Genomic DNA, 20,455 nt, shown 5'->3' on the forward strand with positions numbered 1-20,455 from the left:
GTGAGGTTTATTCATCTGATAGGCACTTTCCTCATTCTTGTTTGTATATTCTTCCTTATTAGTAATATTCTTTTTAGTCATATTAATTAAAGTCCCATCACCTTCTTTCTTCTGCCCCACCCCCCCAAGATCTCCTTTCATTTTTTTTGATAGAAGCTCCCAGGTCTTGTACAATCTTGACTGTAATTATTTGTTACCTGAACTCATCTCTGGATGTATGCAGTACTTTTTCTTTGATTTGAGAGCTCTAAATCTTTGGTGTAACAATCCTAGGACTTTTCATTTTAAGATTAAGGAGGTAAATGGTAGATTTTTTTCTTCTGTTTACTTTGCTGCCTTTGTTTTTGTGCCAATACAATTTTTAAATAATAATTTTCTGATATTTTGCTATCCATGTTCTCCCTCTCCCCCCTCTCTTAGAGAGCAGGTAATACGATATAGGTTGTACATGTATTATCATACAATAAATATTTCCATATTCATCATATTGTGAAAGAAGACAGACATTGCTACACTAGAGAAAAAATAATAAAGAAAATAAAGTGAAGAATGGTTTGCTTTGAACTTCATTCAGACTGTCAGTTCCTTCTATGGTGGTGGATTCTCCCTTGGTGTCCTGGATGCCCGCAGTGCTAATAATAATCAATTCATTAATAGCTAATCATTTGCATTCTGGTTCTAATCAATCTGGCTTTTAATTTACAATTTGTTAAATTATCTCATCTTGACCTGTTTTTTAGGTCATTAAAATCTCAGATGGCTTACATATTCTTCTTTTTTTAACCTTTGAGGTTTTGTTTTAACCATTTTTTGTAAGATCATAAAGTTATTGATTTTTGTTTGGTCTTGTCTAGTTTTCGGGGAATTTATGAGTAAGTCTTATAATTTTTTCTTCTAAGTTACTTATTCTCCACAATCTCCTCAGGAGCCTCTATTCATTTAATAATCTCTTGATTTATTTATTCTGGGTATTTATATAGTCCTTATGAATTTTTTTTCTTTTGAGTTTCTTGATTAAAGTTGTTAGTGGAGTCAGAGCTGCAAAAATTTTTTTATATTGGATGGCGTTTCCTTTGATTTGTTCATCTCTCTACCTTTAGGTCCTGGACTGAGGTTTTGGCCCAGAGCCAGATTATAATTCCTATTGTGCTTTTGTGTGAAGTAGCCTCTCCCTGCATCCTGTAGATTCTTGTGCTGATATAATAATTTCCTAGACCTTGGGTTAGGATTTCTCTAATTTGAGGTCCTTTTTAAGTTTATTTAGGGTCTCATCTGATTTCTCAGGAAAAAGTGGCAGAGTTCTAGGCTGCCCAGGTCTGATACTGGTCAGTACTCACTGTTACTTCCAGGAGATTTAAAGGTCCCCACCCTGAAACTTCCTGAGGGAAGCCATCTACTTTTACTGCTTTTGGATATAGAACCCAGAAGGCCTGGTCACACAAGGATGCTTGCTGGGTGAGTAGGGGAGGATAATGGTTTTTTTCCTGTAGTTGTAAGTAGATGTCATTTACTATAGTTTCTCCATGGATCAGTATTTGGCCTAATGCAAACTAGAAGGTTTTAAAGATATATTTAAGAAATCAATGGTCTACCTCTTCTTCAGATCTGGCTATCTTAGCAAGAAATTTATACTTTCCTAAGTAATTTCATATCTAATTTCCCTGTTAATATCCTATTAAATATTAGCAGTATGACTGAATGACCTATGTACCATGTCTAAAAATAAAGTCAGCTGAGAGCAGATCAATATCACAACTAGTAAAGGTCTCTGAGATGAGATTGAAATTCAGGTCTTCCATAACTCCAGGCCTATACCACTTAGCTCCAGGGGTGTTTATGGGGCAGTTAGGGAAGACTAGCACCTCTGGTGTAAGAGTTGCTTATCTACCTTTGGGGCACACCTTCTATCCAAATCTCAACTGTGACTTAGGGAAGCTTTAGCCACACCCTGGTAAAAGGTTGAGGGTAGTCAAGAGGCCTCAAATTCATCAATAATTTATGGGAAGCTCCACAAAGACTTCCAACAGAATGGGCAGATGAGAACCATTTATTCCAACAGTCAGCTGAAAGAGGTGCTGTGGAGAACTCCGCTTGGTAACATATTGAAGACCCCAAGGTCATCCATCACCAGTCTTCCTGACTTTTGTCTTGCCACTGGACTTTGATGAATCTGGATGAAAGAGTGAGGCCTACAACTTGGTGCAATTTTCTGTCTTGCCTAAATCCAATTCACATGTAAGTCAAGGCATCATTCCATGATATAACTGGTCCTCTTTGAAAACAAGAGATGAATAACAGTTCTCTTTAAATGGAAACAATTTTTCCTATCACCAAATACTTGTGTTTGTTCTCAAGCTGATTACTAGCAACATGTATGAGATTTTCAACTTGATATTGATACCAAATACAAAATAAAATAAAACTTTAATCATAATTTTGTTTTATGGGTTAATAATTTTAAAATAAAATGTCAAACTAAGACCTCATTAAAAAAAGATCATTCTTCTAACTATAAACCAACAAGGGAAAGTAATCAGTAAGAAAATATTCATGCTACCATTTAAAATCTATTACACATTTAGAAATGCCTCTTGTAGTTGAACTTTCACTAAAGTTTATTCATATTGTATTTTCCAAAGATTTTGAGATACAGATGTTTTTGTTTTTAATCTCTCATGCTCTTTCAAATTTTCACTATTTCTTTTTACTATTCAAACTTATTCTATTCTGTCACAGTACTCATAAATTTTTCTCACTTATTTTTCAAGGAACACACTATGAATAAAGAGAGACAAAATTAGGGACCTAGTGAATACATTACAGGATTTTCAAATTAAAATGAAATAATTTTCTTTAAGGTCTGGGATCTAAAAAATAAATACAAAAGAATTAGCATATTATTATTTTCTTTTGTCATCCTTAGATTTTATAGAATACAGGTGCCAATGAAAAGACAAATTGCTAAAACACAGGAAGAAAGAAGTTGAAAGAAGAAATGCATAGAGTCTAGGAAAATCTATAAATGAGTCAGTGAATAACCAAGAGGTTGCTCAGACCCCAAAATACATGGATATGTGCACAACTCATCCACACATAAAATCACAAGCAGTGAATTTTATACTGTCATTATCACTTTGATTCCTGAGGACACTGTCAACTATAAAATTCAAACCATATTTCAATTTGGAAAACTGAAGGAAAATTAGAAAATTATGTCATTAACCCTAGCAATGTTCCAAATTTTATTTATTTTCTATCATAAATGATTAAGTAAATTGGCATAACTTATTGCCCCAAACTTAAATCAATAATATAGTGAAAAGATTAATAAATGGGGCAATAATTAGCACTGTAAGGGACTTTGGAGGTGATTTAATGCAGGCCTCTTTTTTTTTTTTTAACAAATAAGGAACCTAAGGCCTAGAGAGGTGGTGACTTACCTAAGGTAGTAATCAATGACATCAGGACTCATACTCAAATCAAGTTTAGGTCATTTCAATAATGAAGAATTTTTTCAATCCTTTAACCATTAAAAAGTATTTGAGGGCTTACGTGTTCAGAACCATACCTTAGCTTCTCCATCAGGTAAGAAAAGATAAGCACCACTCCTGTCTCTACCATTTCTGGTTCCATACCATGTAAACTCCACTTTGACTTCATGATTTTTACCATCTTCTTTATTAGTCATTCTCTAGGGGTAGAAAATTTCTCATTTCTAAGTAAGAACAACAAAATCATCACAAATCCTAAGGACAAACAATCTCACTATAACTCAATTTCCTACTGAAGGAAAATGTAAAACCACAAGAAAACAAATTAATATTTGCAAATTTCTAAAATTCCTATTAGATCCATATGAAATGATGATGGCCTTCATAAAAGCCAATGTCATTCACAGTCATAATATGCAGTCTCATGGAAAAGATACAAATGTATGGAAACTACTTTAGGAAATGTAGACCATAAAAAGGGCTCCTTTCCACCTAGACTCTCTCCAGCAATTTCTGCAAATTCTTATTTGATTTATATACTTCTCCAATACATTTTTTTTTATTATGTGGGTAGAGAAGGGGGAAATTCTGCATATTATGATACACTGTGACTTTTCATAACTGATATATACTTACTAATGATAGGTAATGATAGTTATTTTAACATACCTCCATTAATCCAGATCGACTAAAATCAAGTTTTATATATGAGTTCTCTATAGTGATGTCATCTGCATTCGATTTCATTTCTTTTATCTTGAAAACTGTTTCAGAAATTGCTTCAGTATTATAGACTGTATACATAGCCAAGTGTGACTCTGAGCTCACTGATTCCACAAGCTGGTATGTTTTCAAACTTAATGGTAATAGATGGGCTACAAAGGAAATCTGTTGATGGCGGAGAAAAAAATAGAATCAGTTAAAAAATTGAACTAAGATTCAAGTGTTACTAGTGAGGAAAACAATCCTTCTTATAATATAAAATTTCTTTAAACATTCTATGGAACAAATTTATCCATGATGGAATTTGCCTATATGACCTGGTAAAACTCTTGAACACTAAGGAGACATATAAGATTTTAATATTAGAGATTAAACAGCAGTATGCTACAGTAGAGAAAACACACTGGACTTGAAGGCAGTAAGACCTCAGTTCAAATGTGACCTCTCTAGGCTTTGACTTCTTCATCTGTAAAAAGAGAAAGTTCAACCAATGACCTCTAAAGTATTTGTTAATTCTACGAATCTATGATCAAATGTGCAATCATTATATGGCTATATCTGAATACTTTTCTAATGGGGTTCTTCAAGGAGGACTGGTAAACCTTGGTATAGGATTATAAAATCCTTTGAACAAAGTGGATGCTTAATAAGTGTGCAGAATGTGGAGTGAATAAATAAAAGATAAAAATTCCTTTTAAAAAAATAAAATATTGGTTTCACATATTCATATTTTTGATTTGTAAAATAAAGGTAACTTAATTATGTGAGTATGAAGTACATTCTTTAGTGTGTTTACTATACGTTTGTTGTCAGATCCCTTTATTAATTCCTTTGGAATTAATATAATTCCAAATAAGTAAATCCTAGACTAAAAATTAAGCCTATAGGGTTAACTATGAAATACCATTAAACATAGATTATTTAATTCTCAAAAATGTTTATATTATGTGCTTACATTTTTCATGAATCTTAGTGGTTTAAGAAGGCTTTCTTTTTTAATGTATTAACCCTTAGGGTAAAAGTTGCATTAAAGTTACTCAGAATTACTGAAAATAAACTACATGAATAATTAAGGACCCACAATACTGAAAATTGAACAATTATACAACACTTCAGGGAAAGCAAAATAATACAAATCTATCATTATAGAACATATATGAATCAATAGTAGTTTTAACTATCTCATTTGTGGTTATAAAATTAATTTGTGTGTTATTTAAAATATAAACAAAATGTAGACAGTATGACAAAATGTTGCTTATATTTTGTTTAAATGCAACAAAGTTAATTGAAAAAATTAATCATCAATTACATGTAAGACACTATTTATAGAGAATGAATCATACAAAGATTTAAAACTCCACAATCTTGGCCTTTGAGGCAGGGCTTACAATCTAGTAGGGGAGATATGACATACATGGAAGTAATAATAAAGCAAAACAGAATATGAGAAGTACATACCTGGTATGCTTCATTTGAAATTGTATTGTGTCCCTCCCAAACAGCACTAATTTGAATTACCACAGGTTTTCCTGAATCAGAAAGTACTTTCACCTTTGAAGAACTCACATATACTGAAACCACAGAATGACGCTCTTGTTCATAAGGATTATGGATCACAAGGTACCTGCAAAATATTGTCACTTTAATTCAAGCTTCTTAAAATGATTTATGTGACTTCTGTTGTGGTGAACAGAGTTCTAATTAAAAGATAAATAATACAGTTTTATAAATAGAATATTCTGGCAGAAATTCTGAGAAACTAAAAGTTCCATCTTGCATTATGGTTAGATTTCTGCCATGCCTAGTTAGGCATCTAGGTGGCACAATGGATAGAGTGCTGGACTTTGGAGTCCAGAGGACCTAAATTTGAATCCTCACTTACTGCTTGGCCTTGGGTAAATCACAACCATTTTTCAGGTTTAGCTTCCTCATCTATAAAATGGGGACAGTAATAAATACTACTTGAGGGGATTGTTAAGAAGATAAAATCAAATGAGATAATGTATATGCAATACATCTTTCACAAAGAGCCAAAGTGAGTGATTTTACTAAAGTGTAGGTCTGCCTGTGTCACTCTCTTTATTGAGATCCTCTATTGTCTTTAGGATCAAATATAATGAACTCTCTCCTCTTTAGCTTTCAAAGGTCCTTCAGTCTTGCCTGAAGTTTCTTCTCACCTTATTTATATAATGCTCTTTCCCCCCCCCCCAGTTTTAATTATAGTCAAGCATGTGTTCTTGCTATTCCTCTTCTATGTATTGATTTAATCTTTACATCCATGAGGCTCTATCTCCTGTGCATTTACCAGTCTACAGTATACATCTGATTCTTATAAAATATATTCCATTAATCTCTGAAATAACTGTGATATTTACTGCATTTGCACATGATTCAGTTTCATTCACCTCTCTATCTTATTTTTTAAAATCCAGATTTTTTGTTTTCCTTCACTTCTTACTTTTTTGGTTTTGAAAATTACCTATTTCTACAAAGCATTCCATTAGTATCTGTAGATTAATTTTAAAGTATTATCTATTTCTTGCCTCATTAAAACAAAAAAGTCCTATATAACTTTTGGAAAGTTAATAACAATATATTTAATTTTTTAAATGTGAAAAAGCTTTTTTCCTTCTATTTGTTGTTTCTAGTTTGGGTTAGTCATAAATACAAATGTCAAAGATTCCTTTGGGTCTATTTTCTACCTTGCTTCTTTGCTGAAGCAATTGTCCGGATTAGCCTTTTCTTTGCCCTTTCTAAAGTAACTCATGATCTTTTAATTGCCAGATCCACTGGTGTTTTCTCAGGCCTCATCTTCAAACTCTCAGCTTCTACTTCTGTACTACTCCCTCTTACTTGAGTTTTTATGACTCTTGTTCTCTTCCTTCCTGTGTGACTGATGACTCAGTTTCCTTATTTGCTATCTATAACATGTACTCTTACTCTGAATGTTCCCCTAAGGTTCTGACTAGACCCTCTTTTATTTTCCCTTCACACACACTCACTCCGTAACCTCATTAACTCTTACAGGTTTATCTGTCTTCTCTATGTAGATGACTCCCAGATCTATATAAACAACCCCAGTACTTCCCCTCAGCTTCAATCCTAACATAACCATTAGATATTTTAAACTGATCTTGAAGACTCAAATTTAATAATCCCAAAGTTTAATGTTTAATCTTTAATCAAAGTTTAATCTTTCTCCCCTTACCTCCCCCCCTCCACCAAAAGTTCCTACCACCAATTCCTTTTTCAAACTTTTGTAATTTTGTCAAAGGTACTAGCTCAATCAAGACTTTCAGGTTCATAATCTCAATCCCTTACTCTCCCTTCACCCAAAATATCCTTTCAATTGTCAAATCTTGCTGTTTATAACTATGTCATTCGCATTTAACCCTTTTTATCCATTCAAAAGCAAGCATTCATCTTATCTTAATTGTATTATTGAAAGAGGCTAACAGGTTTTCCTTTCCTCAAGTCTCTCTCCAGTGCAGAACTCAATAATACAGAAGGAAATCTGCGTGCAGAAAGCAAGTGACAAAATTGTGAAACATGATTTTTAAAAAATATGATGAAATGACCACCTTTGAAAAGGTGATGCACAGATATTTAAAAAGGTCCCAGATGAATAACAAATTAAAAAATATGAATAGCATCCTGCAGAAATTATATAAGAAAATTCACTAGAATTTTTGAATACACAAAATATACTGAGCAAATCTATAGATATTCATTGTAGAAAAATTCCATGCTTGAAATTCCTAGAAAAGTACTGGTTGAACTTCAAATTTTTGATACTATACATATTTTTCTATAGCAAGAAAGGTCTTAAACTATGAAAAATGTTCAACCAAATAATTCAAGATTATACCACAAGTATAAAAAACTAGAGAAAATAGCACAAAAGAAATTCCAAAGAACAGGAGTCAAAATTGTACTCTGACACTCAAGACTTTTTTACATATAAATTTTTTTGGGTGCCCAAAGATTTTTTTCAATATCTTTAGTGACCACTACCACCAGCAAAAAACACTTAAATAAATACTCCTCCTCCCAGCAGCTAGACTCCTCCCAGTCCAATGGGAGTGTACAAGGGGTAAGGTGGATGGCTCATAGGCAGAAGAGCTGGAAAGGAATAGAGAGCCCTGGCCACACACCTACCCCTCTCTACACTCCCTGAGGACATTCTTTACTTCACCCACACCTTTGCCCAATAGTACAATGGGAGAGCTTTCTCCCATTCCAGTGTGGGACAAGAGTGGGCGGGGGCATATCCAGCATGGAGGAAGGGGGGTACAGCAGGCAGTCTGGGGCGGGGTGGGGGGGGGCAATATGGCACATGGTCTGGGGGTGAGTGGGGCAGGGCCTGACACTCTGTCTCTACAAGGGTAAGTGGTCTAGTGTCTTCTTTGTTAATTCTCAGGGTATGAGTTGAAACCTTACAATTGTTTTGATTTAATTCCTTTTTTTCTAATCAAGGATTTGTAGAAATTTTTCATATGATTGTTAATTATTTGCAGTTCCTCTTTTAACAACTTTCTGTTCATATCATTTAGTACCTGATAAATATTGAGGAATGTTTCTTAGTTTTATGTATCAAATGTTAGATTCCTATCTTGGATATTAGAATTTTATCAGAAATTTTTGTACATTACATATATTTAATATATTGTATTACTTATGCCATTATTGTTAACATCGTTTTTAACCTTCATTTGGGTCTCTTTTCCCCTACTAATTACTTTGTCAATAGTGAAAAATTATTAAGGAAATATTTAAGATCTCCAACTTTCTATATTTATGAGCTCTTCATTTGCTAAAGCAGTTGTTTCAAACTCAAACAGAAATGGGGACCATTAATAATACATATTTGGGCAGTTGGGTGGTGCAGAGGTTAGAGCGCCAGGCCTAAAATCAGAAAGATTCATCTTCATTAGTTCAAATATGGCCTCAGACACTTACTAGCTGCATGACCTGGACAAATCACTTAATTCTGTTTGCCTCAGGTTCTTTATCAAATTACTCCAATATCTTTGTCAAGAAAATCCCAAATGGAGCCACAAAACAACAATTCTACATAAGGGTACCTGTGGGTCACATATTTGTTAAATATTTCCCAATTACATTTAGTCTGGGTCAGGATGTTCTCAGGAGTGTTGCTATAAGATTCACATGTTTAACACCCTATGCTAGAGTATGACCAACTTCTAAAAAAGTCTGATCTATACTTGAGAAATCAACTATTTAATATTTTTACTCATCTTTTTCCTATATGTAGCAAGCAGCTCCAGTTTTTCAAGATTCTTTTTAAGTCTTTTAACTTTTTTCATTTACATTTGTTACAATTTTTCACTTCTAAGGAAGAATTAAAATAATTTATCATTAATTCCTTAGTGTTATTTTACATTTCAGTTAACTTTCTTTTTCTATACTTTCTATTCCATTCTATGAAATGTATATTTAGCACTGTTGTCATTCAGCGAACCATCTATACATGCATTAAGTACATCCTAGAGAAGAGTATTATAAGTAATGGATCAGCTTTTATAAGAGAGATTCTATAGAAAATCAAATGTTAGCCATTATACAAATAACTGAATTATGTTTAAAAAAAAATCTCATGATGCTAACTGTCCAGTGATTTAAAAACATAACAACAGAAATAACCTTTTTTCAATGATTCTCTGATAATAACCAGCAGGTAAGCCAATGAAATAAAAGCTTATAAAATGTGTTCAGAGCAAAGTCCTTTCTGAAAGCATTCCAAATGGTCAGTAAGTTGTACTTAATGCTCTTATTTGTGGATGGCATTGTATTAGTTCTATAAAACTCCTAAAAACTGCATTCTGGGGGGGGGGGGGGTGGAGGGGGGCAGAACTATATAACCACACAAAAGAATATGTCTTAATCATCCACATTAGAGAAAAATAGATATAAGCAGATGAAGAATATCTTCTGCCCAGATTATGGCATGCTAAATTAGATGGACAATTTTTAGAGCTTATCCATCAGAATGCCTGGGATAGACTGTACAGTGGATAATGAATTGGGTCTAGAATAAAACAAGAGAGGGAATAGCCTTCAGGAAATTGCAAAGGCCTCAAGATGACTGATCCCTTGAATGACTGTTTCAGAAACAAAGCCCATCTTTTTAATACCAATACTCCATTAGTATGACTGTGAGGCCTGGAAAACAAACAGTCCTTGAAAAACTAAAAATATGCACCTCAAAATGGGGCAATAGAAGGATGCAGGATGGATGTGAGCAGGGCTGGAACCATATAACAAATGTGTAACAGAGAAGAACTGATGCTAACAGAAAAAGTACAAAAAGTGAAGGAAAAGATGGGCTAATTACACGGCAAGGGTGAAGAATAATGTGGGAAAATCAAATACTCCACTCCTATCCTCACAATATTACGATGTTTTAAGGAACACCCCCCTCTAAGCCCCCGCCCCCTCCCCCTGGGGTGAACATATGAGAATCAAGGGAAAAGTTACAAACAGGAAGGCATTGATAAGTTATAATATGCAAATTCAGTAATCACAGATCCACATGAATTTATTTGATTACTAGCCAATGGCCTATGTATAACAGGTTTCCTTCCTTCTCCAGAGGTTTTAACCTCTTCATCTCTGTACCACATCCTACAGAGCTCTGCTGTTTTGATTGAAGTGTACCTCACCTGGAACACTATTTCAGGCAGGGCCTGAAATACTTTTGTTTGGTTCCTACTACCTGATCATATTCTCACTGGCCACCTCACTAATGTGTATGGTTTTTATTCAATCCTGCCCCTCCAAATTCTGAAACGATAAGCAAATCAACTCTGTACAGGCAGCAAGGTAGCACAGTAAATAGAGGATTGGGAATGAAGTAAGAATACCTGAGTTCAATTTCAGCCTGAAACACTTATCTATGTGACCCTAAGCAAGTTATTTAACCTTTATCTGCCTCAGTCACCTAAACTGTAGCAAGGGGAAATAGAATAGCACCTACCTTCACATAGTTGTTGTGAGGAATAAATGAGATATTTGTAAATTATGTAGCATAGCACCTGACACACAGGAGACACTTAATAAATGTGTTTCCTTCCTCCCTGTCTCCATCCTCCTTCTCCTATTGCTCATGGAAAGGGTGCAATCTATTCCTCTCTAACCTTATTTATCACCTCTATAACTTTCCTCAACAAAATGACCCTCCCTGGCCTGCCACTAAACTAAATGTGTGATCTCACCCCTATTTGAATGTAATCTTCCGGATGGCAGGGCTTATATTTTTATTCCTGGCATTTAGGATTATTAGTACATACTTAAGAAACTAGCAAAAAAAAAAAAACCCTACACATTCATTTATTCCATTAACTCTTGTTTAATTCTGTTTAATGCCTTTTTTGCTAAATCTGTACCTGTCACTAATTGTCTTTGAATTCCACATATTATATAATTTTTAAATTAAACAGTAATTATAACATAATGATTTTAAGTTAAAGGTGATTTAGGTTCCATGAAACAAATGAGCTCATGTTATGGGTTTTTTTTTTAAACCAATTAGGTACAATCCTTTTTATTTCACAATTATCAATTCCAACCTGAGCTTGTAGAAACAGATATATTCCAACACCCAGTGTTCTTGCTTTTCAAAAAAACCAGATTCCTACTATCAGTGAGATAAGATAAGCTTTTCATAGGCAACATATTCTTAATGGACAGGCATTGCAAAAGGAAAAAAATATGGACCTAGAATTGAACAGGACCAAGAATGGACTAGATTATATTTTCTCCTCGACAAAGAATAAACAAAAATTAGTATCTTTTAAAAACCAATATTCTTCTAGTAATAAAGTATAGCTCTGAATCACAGAATATCACACTACAATAGCTGAAGAATCAAAACTGCAGAGTGTATTATGCATAGATATAGTCTATGTCTATTAACAATAATGATTTGTTCAAAAGAAATTACCCTGGTTTCTTCTGTCCCAAGCTCCAGACAATCACATTACCTATTGTCTACATCTTTTAGGCATTTAAAATTCAACATGTCCCAAACAATTCATTGTCTTTCTCCAGAAAAGCACTCCATTTTTGTAACTTTCCTATTTTTGTCAAAGGCATCACTATTTTTACAGTCATCGAAGTAACTGCAATATTGTGGGATGATCAAATGTGACAGACTTTCCTACTAAGAGCAATACAATGATCCAGGACAATTCTGAGGGACTTATGAAAAAGAACTGTTATCCACCTCCACAGAAAAAAACTGTTGAGAGTAGAAATGCAGATAAAAACATATGATGATTTATCACTTGTTTATTTGGGTATATGATTTGGGATTTTGGTTTTATAAAATTGTTCACTTACAAGAATGAATAATATGGAGCTAAAAAAAAATGCCCCCCCCCCAAAAAAAAAGGTTTCTTGCAGGGTGGGACTTAAGATGAGATTTGAAAAAAATTCAAGGAAGTTAAAAGACAGAGATGAGGAAGGGGAGTTCTAGGCCTGCACATCATGAAGTGCAGAGTTGAAAGAACAGCTGGAAGAACAGCAAGTAAGCCAGTTGTAAAGTACTTGTTGTTTGGGAAGGGGTGAGGGTGGGGAGAAAAAGTATGGGAGCAGATAGGATTAAGGAGAGCTTTAAAAGCTAAATAGGATTTTATATTTGATTCTGAAAGTAATGGGCAGATGAAGAGGTGGGAGGAATCTGTTCTTTAGGAAGATCAAGTTAACAGCTAGATGGAGAATAGACTGGAGTAGGAAAGGACTTCAAATATATTCCTTACTTTTACCTCTTAAGATTCTTTAGTATCCTTCAAATCTCATTTCAAACACATTCTTCCAATTGAGACCTTTCCTGATCACCTCCTATTTCTATACTTACCTCTCACCCCATTCTCTTGTAATTACTTTATACATATTCTGTACATATTTATATATAGACATATTGTTTTCTTTAACAGAACATGAGATCCTTGAGAACAGAGACTGTTTCCTTATTTGTCTTCATATCCTTAGCACCTTAGCACTCTAAAATTCTTGATTGACTCATTAGAGGTTTTGGTTGTTATAGCACTGAAAGAATCTTCCTTAGCATCCTGGAAGGCCATGCAGTCAATCAACCCATCAATAAATATTATTAAGCACCTACTATGTGCCCTGACACTGTGTATTCAAAGATAAAAAAATTAAAGTGTCTGTTCTCAAGGAGTTTATGTTCTATAAAGGAGAACATAGGTACCTAATATGAGTAATACAAAATAAACATAAATATAATAATTGTAGTTAAAATATGAAGTAATTAGACCCCTTTTTATGAGCCCTAGGAGTTGAGATCACCTTTATGCATAAGATGGTTTTGAGCTAAATTTTGAAAGTTAAAGGTTCTATGAGGTATAGGTAAGTAGGCAGTGTACTTGAAGCATGGACAATAGTCAGTCCAAAGGAGCACGCAAAGAAAGTGAAGAGTCATGGGGGAGGAGCAAAGAGAAAGTTGACTTGGCCAGACTTAGAGAATGCGAAGTGATGATGTACAATGAGATTGGAAAGACAAGATGGGGGACAGGTTGTGATGAACTTCAAGATTCGAACACAGGAGTATAAATTTAATACTATAAGTAGCAGGGAACCATCAGAGTTTGCAGAATGGGGGAGTAACATGTTCAAAGTTGTACCTAAGAACATTACTGTTCATTATTTGGAACTGCTTGGATTACGGAGAAACTTGAAGCAAGAGTTTAGGCATTCAATTAGGAGGGATGGACCTATAGTTATGTGAGCAGTAAGAAGGGATAGATATATGCAAGAGAGATTTTGTGAGAGTAGAAATAAAAAATATGGATACACAAGTTAACTGTGAAGAGTCAAGGATGATGGACTGAAGAGTCAAGAATGATACTAAGGTTATAAATATGGGAGGCTAAAAGGATCGACAACAGAAACAGGAAAATTGAGTAGAGGAACGATAACAAAAAAAATGATCATATTGTCTGTAACTAGATGTATGCTGTCTTAACCACTTACAGTTGTCCTATACAATCAAAATATACTTAGTCTCTCTCCTCTCCTTCCCTCTCACTCCAACCCCACCCTCCCCTTTTCTATCTTTCTTGAATTAAAGGCAGCAGGTAGAAGCATTCTTAAAGAATTCTGAGATTCCATACAAAGTAATTAAAGACTAGCTAGTGCCATGTTGGCGACGGCATGGCACTTGTGCCACAGTGTGCCATGAGGGCTGCTCCTGGACTCCCCTTCTCTATAGCGTAAGAAGACATTTTTCACATCCCCCATCCCTCTGCCCAGCAGCCCAATGAAAGCACTTCCTCCCTCTGCTGACTTAGGTAATATGGGGGTTGGGGGTGGGGAGGCTCAAAGACAGCTGAAAGGTGCAATTTGGACACATGATCTCTAAAAGGTTCACCAATGCTGGTCTACTGTGACAAAGTCTTTTTTCTCTCAAAAGATATGCACTAAGATAAAAAAATGGAGAATAAAATCTAAAGAGAACTTTTTGTTGGCAATGTTTAGAAATCTAAAAGACAGCAACTTGTAGTTTCATATGCAATTAAAATATGAATTAGAACTGAATTTTTCAAAAAATTTTGGGGCTAATAAATTTAAAGATTTATGAAGGCATTGCATAACAGTATTCAGGTCAATGCATGTCTCTCAGTTTATAATATTAAAAAAAATCAAACTAAAATTGAAAAGTTTAGTAACATACTAAATTTTAATACTAAAAGGAATACCCATAAAAGAAAATCTTTTAAGTCTAATTAATGTAAAACTCAAATATAAATAAATATCAACACTATTTGGCTGACATCAAGTCTAAAGTCATTGCTTTTAATGTATCTATTATTCTATAAGGATTTTATCTAATCAAAATACTATTAGCCCCACCCCAGACTTTAAGTATTCCGATTCAACTAAATTCAGAAATCATTCTCTTTAGTCATTTTTCTAAAATAACCTAAAAAATATCCTACTCATAGATGATTGAATAAAACATTTTTTCCAGTTAAAAATGTAATTTTCTTTTCACAGAAGTTTTAAGTTTTTTTTTTTAATTTGGAGACAATTATTGTATATATAGAAGAGGGAAAAATTGGGGGCACATAAGCAAAATTTTCCCAAATGTAAAAAAATTTTAAGTTAATTCTTACAAGGCTGTTTTGTCTGCTGTGGTGAGAAATCTTTTGCTTCCTAAAATTTTCTGGAGGAATCTATTTCCCCTGCCTTCCAATTTAAAGTTTTCAATATAATTTCATCAGTTTTTTCTAGTAAATGTTTATACCATAAGAGTTTTGAATATGAAAATTACTAACACGCATATAGCACTTTCCACTTTTGAAACCACAGTTAGTCCTAAGAATGATTCTTCACCAGATAAGCCAAATAAGTCACCTAGATCAACCAATTCACACTAGAGAAAAAAACAAAACACTTACAATCAATGCTAAACAACATCACAAAAGAAAACTTCTGCAATAGTTCACGTTATGCACCTACACAAATATTAACTAGTTTCCCATTATCACAAATATCATAACTTTCTTCCCTAAAAGACAAAGCTATTTACTCCATGAAGGTTGAAAAAAATTAAGTCCAAAGGCTCTATTTAAAATGTTTCTTTTACCCCAATGTTGTGAAGTGTTGTGAAGTCCAATATGGGCTTGAAGCCCTCCCTGACTTTTTTCAGGATCAGGAAGTACCTTCACTAAAATCCTTTTCCTGGTTCGTCTTGTAGTGCACGCTTTATTAATCTGCATTTAGAAGGAAAAAAAATCTGGTTCAGAAGAATGGAAAACTGAATATGCCACATCACTTCAGTCTATGCTCTGATCTGCTTTGAATTAACTTTTCTTATTTGAAGCAACTTCAAAACACAGGCTGGAAAGAGGTAAAAAAGAGGAAAGTAGATTGAAATTGAAGATTAAATTTTTTAGGAACTATAAAAACTTAAAAAAAAAGAAACTGTGTAACTCTTAACATAGTTAACAATTTTGAATTTTTTTCTTTGCCTTTTTTTGAGATACTGGGTATTGCTATCTCATCCAGGCTGGTAGAGCCACTTGTGGGCATTGATCTCACTACTAAGAGGCATGGAATATTTGATTTGTTTCATTTTGGATTTAGTTGCTTTGCCCCTTTCCCTAGGCAGCCTTATTGCCCAGCTCTATCATTCCACTCTTATTTCAGGAGCTCACCATATTGGTGCTAGGCTTGGTATGGACTCCTAATTGACTTTAGTCCTACTGCAGTTCAGAACCTCTGAGGTTCAACTGATCTACCAGCTTTAGCCAACCCAATAGTAATGTTATAAAAACCTGCCTTTGGTAAAATATATTTCATTAAGCCCCAAAATAGGACAATCTAAAATTTCAATACTAGAAAAAAATAACACATTCCACAACAATTTACTTTGACTTTATTATACTATGATTTAAAGTATTAATTAATGGAAAAGGGAAGAAACAATACTTTAAGGAAAAGGAACAGATTCTTTTCAGTTATCTGATGCAGTCTGGTACTGCTGTTTATCATTTTTACCTCAAAGGTAGCCTCAGGGTTTGCAAACTACATTATTTCTATATTGTTAGTTACTTTTTGAGAGAACTGCTAACCATGCTACATGTAGTAAGAATGTCCAGGTTAGAAATATATTATGCCAAAGAGAATACCTTCAAAACAATCTCACAAAATCACATTCCTCTCTCCAACATTTTGTGGACCTTGCTAGGGCAACTAAAATATATTTGTATACAACAAGTTTTGCCACATAAACACTAACTACCCAATAAACCTAAACATAAAAATTTATTATAACATGACAATTAACTAGATCAACTTAGCTAGATGCTGTTGAGCTGTTTAGTTATGTCCAACCCCTTGTGAACTTTGTACAGGGGCTTTTCTTGGCAAAGATACTGGAGTGGTTTGACATTTCCTTCTCCAATATAACCCCATTTTACAGATTAAGAACTGAGGCAAATAAGGGTTAAATGATTTGACCAGGTTACACAGTTGGTAAATGTCTGAAACTGGATTTAAACTCAGATCTTCCTGAGTCCAGATCCAGTGGTCTCATCCACTACATTGCCTAGATGTCCAATACAAGAGGTTAGGATAAGTCAATTAAAAATATAAAACATTAAAAGAGTAATTCAAGTGAAGGCTGAAACTAAGCAGACGTTAATGAAAAGACAGCTACTTGACTTTAGTCCTACTGCATTACTTTTCTATAAGTGGAATTTGAAACTCTTATTTAAAATGTACTATGAATGACTACTTCTGTAAAGGAACTCTAAAAGATGTTTTCACAAAGACAAGACAAAACAAAACAAAGCAAAAAAACTATAGGCTACTTCAGCAAAAAGGGGAAAAAAAGAGGGGACATAGGGATCAGTTCTCTTTCCTGACATGTATTAAACCTCAAAGAGAAAGGACAGAAATATGAAGTTATAAATCTACTAAGAAATTGATGTACTGCAAGAAAATTACTGTTATAAAAACCTGCCATTGGTAAAATATATTTCATTAACAAAAACTGTCTTCTTTTCCAACTGACATTTTAATTGTCATACAGCTGTATTTTCAGTGAGCTGATTAACATTTGTTTATTTGTGTGGAAATACAACATGAAAATTTGTGGTTTGGGGGACAAAAGAGGTATAATGCAAAAACACACTGGGCTTGGAATCAAGAAACCTGGATTTCCTGACTGTACTAGTTCCAATACTTTTTATTAACATTGTGACCATTGGCAAGTGATACCCTTGAAGCCTTGATTTCCTCATCCATAGTTAAGAGACTGCCATTAAATGTAATCTAAGGTCTGAGGGCTGGACCTGGAATCAGTCAGAGGGACTGGATTCAAATCCACTTCTGACACTACCTGGGTGCCCTTAGTCTCTTTCAGCCTCATTTTCCTCATCTGTAAAATGAAGGAAGTTGACTAGATGCACAATGTAGTCAGTTCTGTTTCTATAATTCTGAGTTTAGGAGGATAATAATACATATACCTAATACATATTTCACAGGATTTTTGTAGGAAAAACACTTTGAAAATCTTAAAGTGCTATCTAAAGGTGAGCCATCATAATTATTACCAATAATGACAAACAGAAAACATAATGCTAGCAGCCCTCAAAAAGCTCATGTTTTAGGCAGGGAATAGTAGTAGGTAAGGAGACATACTATAGACATACAAATAAAGAAAATGTAAGAAGAAAAAACCAGCAAGTGCAAATAAAATATCAAGAAGGTTTTATATCATTTGTATTATTTATATTATTTGAATGGAAGGGTGAATTGTTGGATACATTCAACAAAACATGAAAAAAATTACTGGGCTAATGAACCAGAATTAAAAGTGAGTTGAAGGTCACTTACTCTTCTTTTCTCAAAATTTAATTAAAAAAAAAACAATAACTAGGTAATGGTAAAACAAAAGTAAAATTATCTATAGTAGAAAATCTTACAAGTCCTATTTGAATAATGCAAGCCACATAGCAAAACTAAATGCAGGAGAAAGGTACATTTTCCTATCATTCCCTTATTTACAATCTTTTTGGTTAACTTTTGATTTAAAGGCCAATGAATATATTCTTAGCCCTCTAACAGACTTAAAAATTCTTATAGAAAAGACATGCTTTATTGTGGTTGGCCCTGTGTTTTTAAGATCCACAAAGGAACTGAAAAGTATACTCCTTATCAATAAAAAGCTGAACTGATCTAAATTTAGAATAGTCAATTATTTTTTTGATTATATGACATTTTTATAAGCTATGTAAATAATAAAAAAGATTAATTTGATATTTTGAGACAAACATTCTAATAAATGAGATGCAGAATTAGAAAGTTGTTTACTGCTAACTCAAAGGAAATTTATTATCAAATTTTTATACAGTTAGTGTTTAAATAGAAGGTAGTCACTAAAATGTTTTCTCTCTGAGCAAAATGTTGAGACCTACTCATAGGATTTAAGTGATTCTGAGGAAAAATTCCACTAAATGACTGCAAATGTAATACATACTTCCAAATCCTTTCACATAATAAAATATATTTTTATTTATTAGAAATAGGCAGTACAAAAAATATCTTTTGCTAGTATATTAAATGAAGAATCTGCTGGGTCCAAAAGCTGTCAAAAAAGGTCTCCTAATCAACACTCGTCAGTAACCAAACATTACAAGCAACTTCAAACAAAATGTTCTCAACATTCCATTTGTAGGAAAGATGACAGTGGAAGAAAAGAGACAGTAAGTATGGGAAAAGGGTAAGGAATGACCAAGATTAAAAAAGAATGATGTATTTTTATGGAATACTATAAATATTGGTTAGGAGAAAGTTTTTATAGTATTAAGATTTGCTTGTACAGTAGTACTTAATGAGCAACTTCTTTTAGTAAGACTGAATATATTACATGATTACCTACAAAGATAATAAAAATGAATAAAGCACTGTGTGCCTTTTAATGTTTAAAGAGATGGGAAGACATATGTACAGGAGAAGGAATCACAAACTTTTTGATAGCATCCAATCTAGTATACTTTTTTTTAAAAAGCAATGTAGCAGAAAAAAATCACATATATTAATTATAAATATGTGAAGCTCTGAAGATTGGGAACATTAAACTATTTGTTTTGCTCACAATGCAAGTAAAATGGAAGTAGTATAAGAAAACCAACACATTAACAGATCAAGTGCATCATTTGTGAGTCTAAACGCAATTCTGAATGACATCGTTAGGTCTGAAACTCTCCAAAAGACACATAGGAAAAAAAAAAAGAGAATTATAAAAATATATAAAAGTTGTTGCTGTTGTTTTCTGGAAAAGAATAAAACAGTGATACTGAAACTAATACATTTTGATGAGGCAGAGTGTTGATGCATTTTACCTTGAGAATTTATTACACACACACACACAATTTTCAAGTCACCATAATTTTTTTTCAGATCAAGACATTCACTAATTTACTTTTTATATCAGTTTATTATCTGCCTCTCCCCACACAAACCTCTACAGTTTAAAAAACCCCCACCTCTCAGCATAAGTGTGCTTCATCCATTCAGCCATCATTTATAAAGGGTTTCTCCCACCAGGGTTAAAATATCTGACAATAAAACAAAGGCAAAAACAATTTCTGCCCTCAAGTTCTACTGAATTATACACAACATAGAGTGGAAAACACTAGCTATGTAAAATTGTTAAGTTTTTATACAAATAAAAAAGAGTCACA

The 20,455-nt window shown here is 33.6% G+C and overlaps 1 protein-coding gene across 2 annotated transcripts in view; it reads right to left on the bottom strand.

Annotated features, from left to right (window-relative positions):
- The window catches only part of MAN2A1 (mannosidase alpha class 2A member 1), a 205,452-nt gene that overhangs the window by 54,026 nt on the left and 130,971 nt on the right, over positions 1–20,455 (bottom strand). For both annotated transcript variants that reach the window (XM_007486486.3, XM_007486487.3), the window contains 3 exons: positions 5,676–5,841; positions 4,161–4,379; positions 3,569–3,691 (listed from right to left, as the gene is read on the bottom strand). In XM_007486486.3, the coding sequence (XP_007486548.1) occupies positions 3,569–3,691; positions 4,161–4,379; positions 5,676–5,841 (508 nt within the window). The remainder of the gene's footprint in view (positions 1–3,568; positions 3,692–4,160; positions 4,380–5,675; positions 5,842–20,455) is intronic.

This window comes from Monodelphis domestica, chromosome 3 (assembly GCF_027887165.1).
Source record: "Monodelphis domestica isolate mMonDom1 chromosome 3, mMonDom1.pri, whole genome shotgun sequence".
NCBI classification, from domain to species: domain Eukaryota; kingdom Metazoa; phylum Chordata; class Mammalia; order Didelphimorphia; family Didelphidae; genus Monodelphis; species Monodelphis domestica.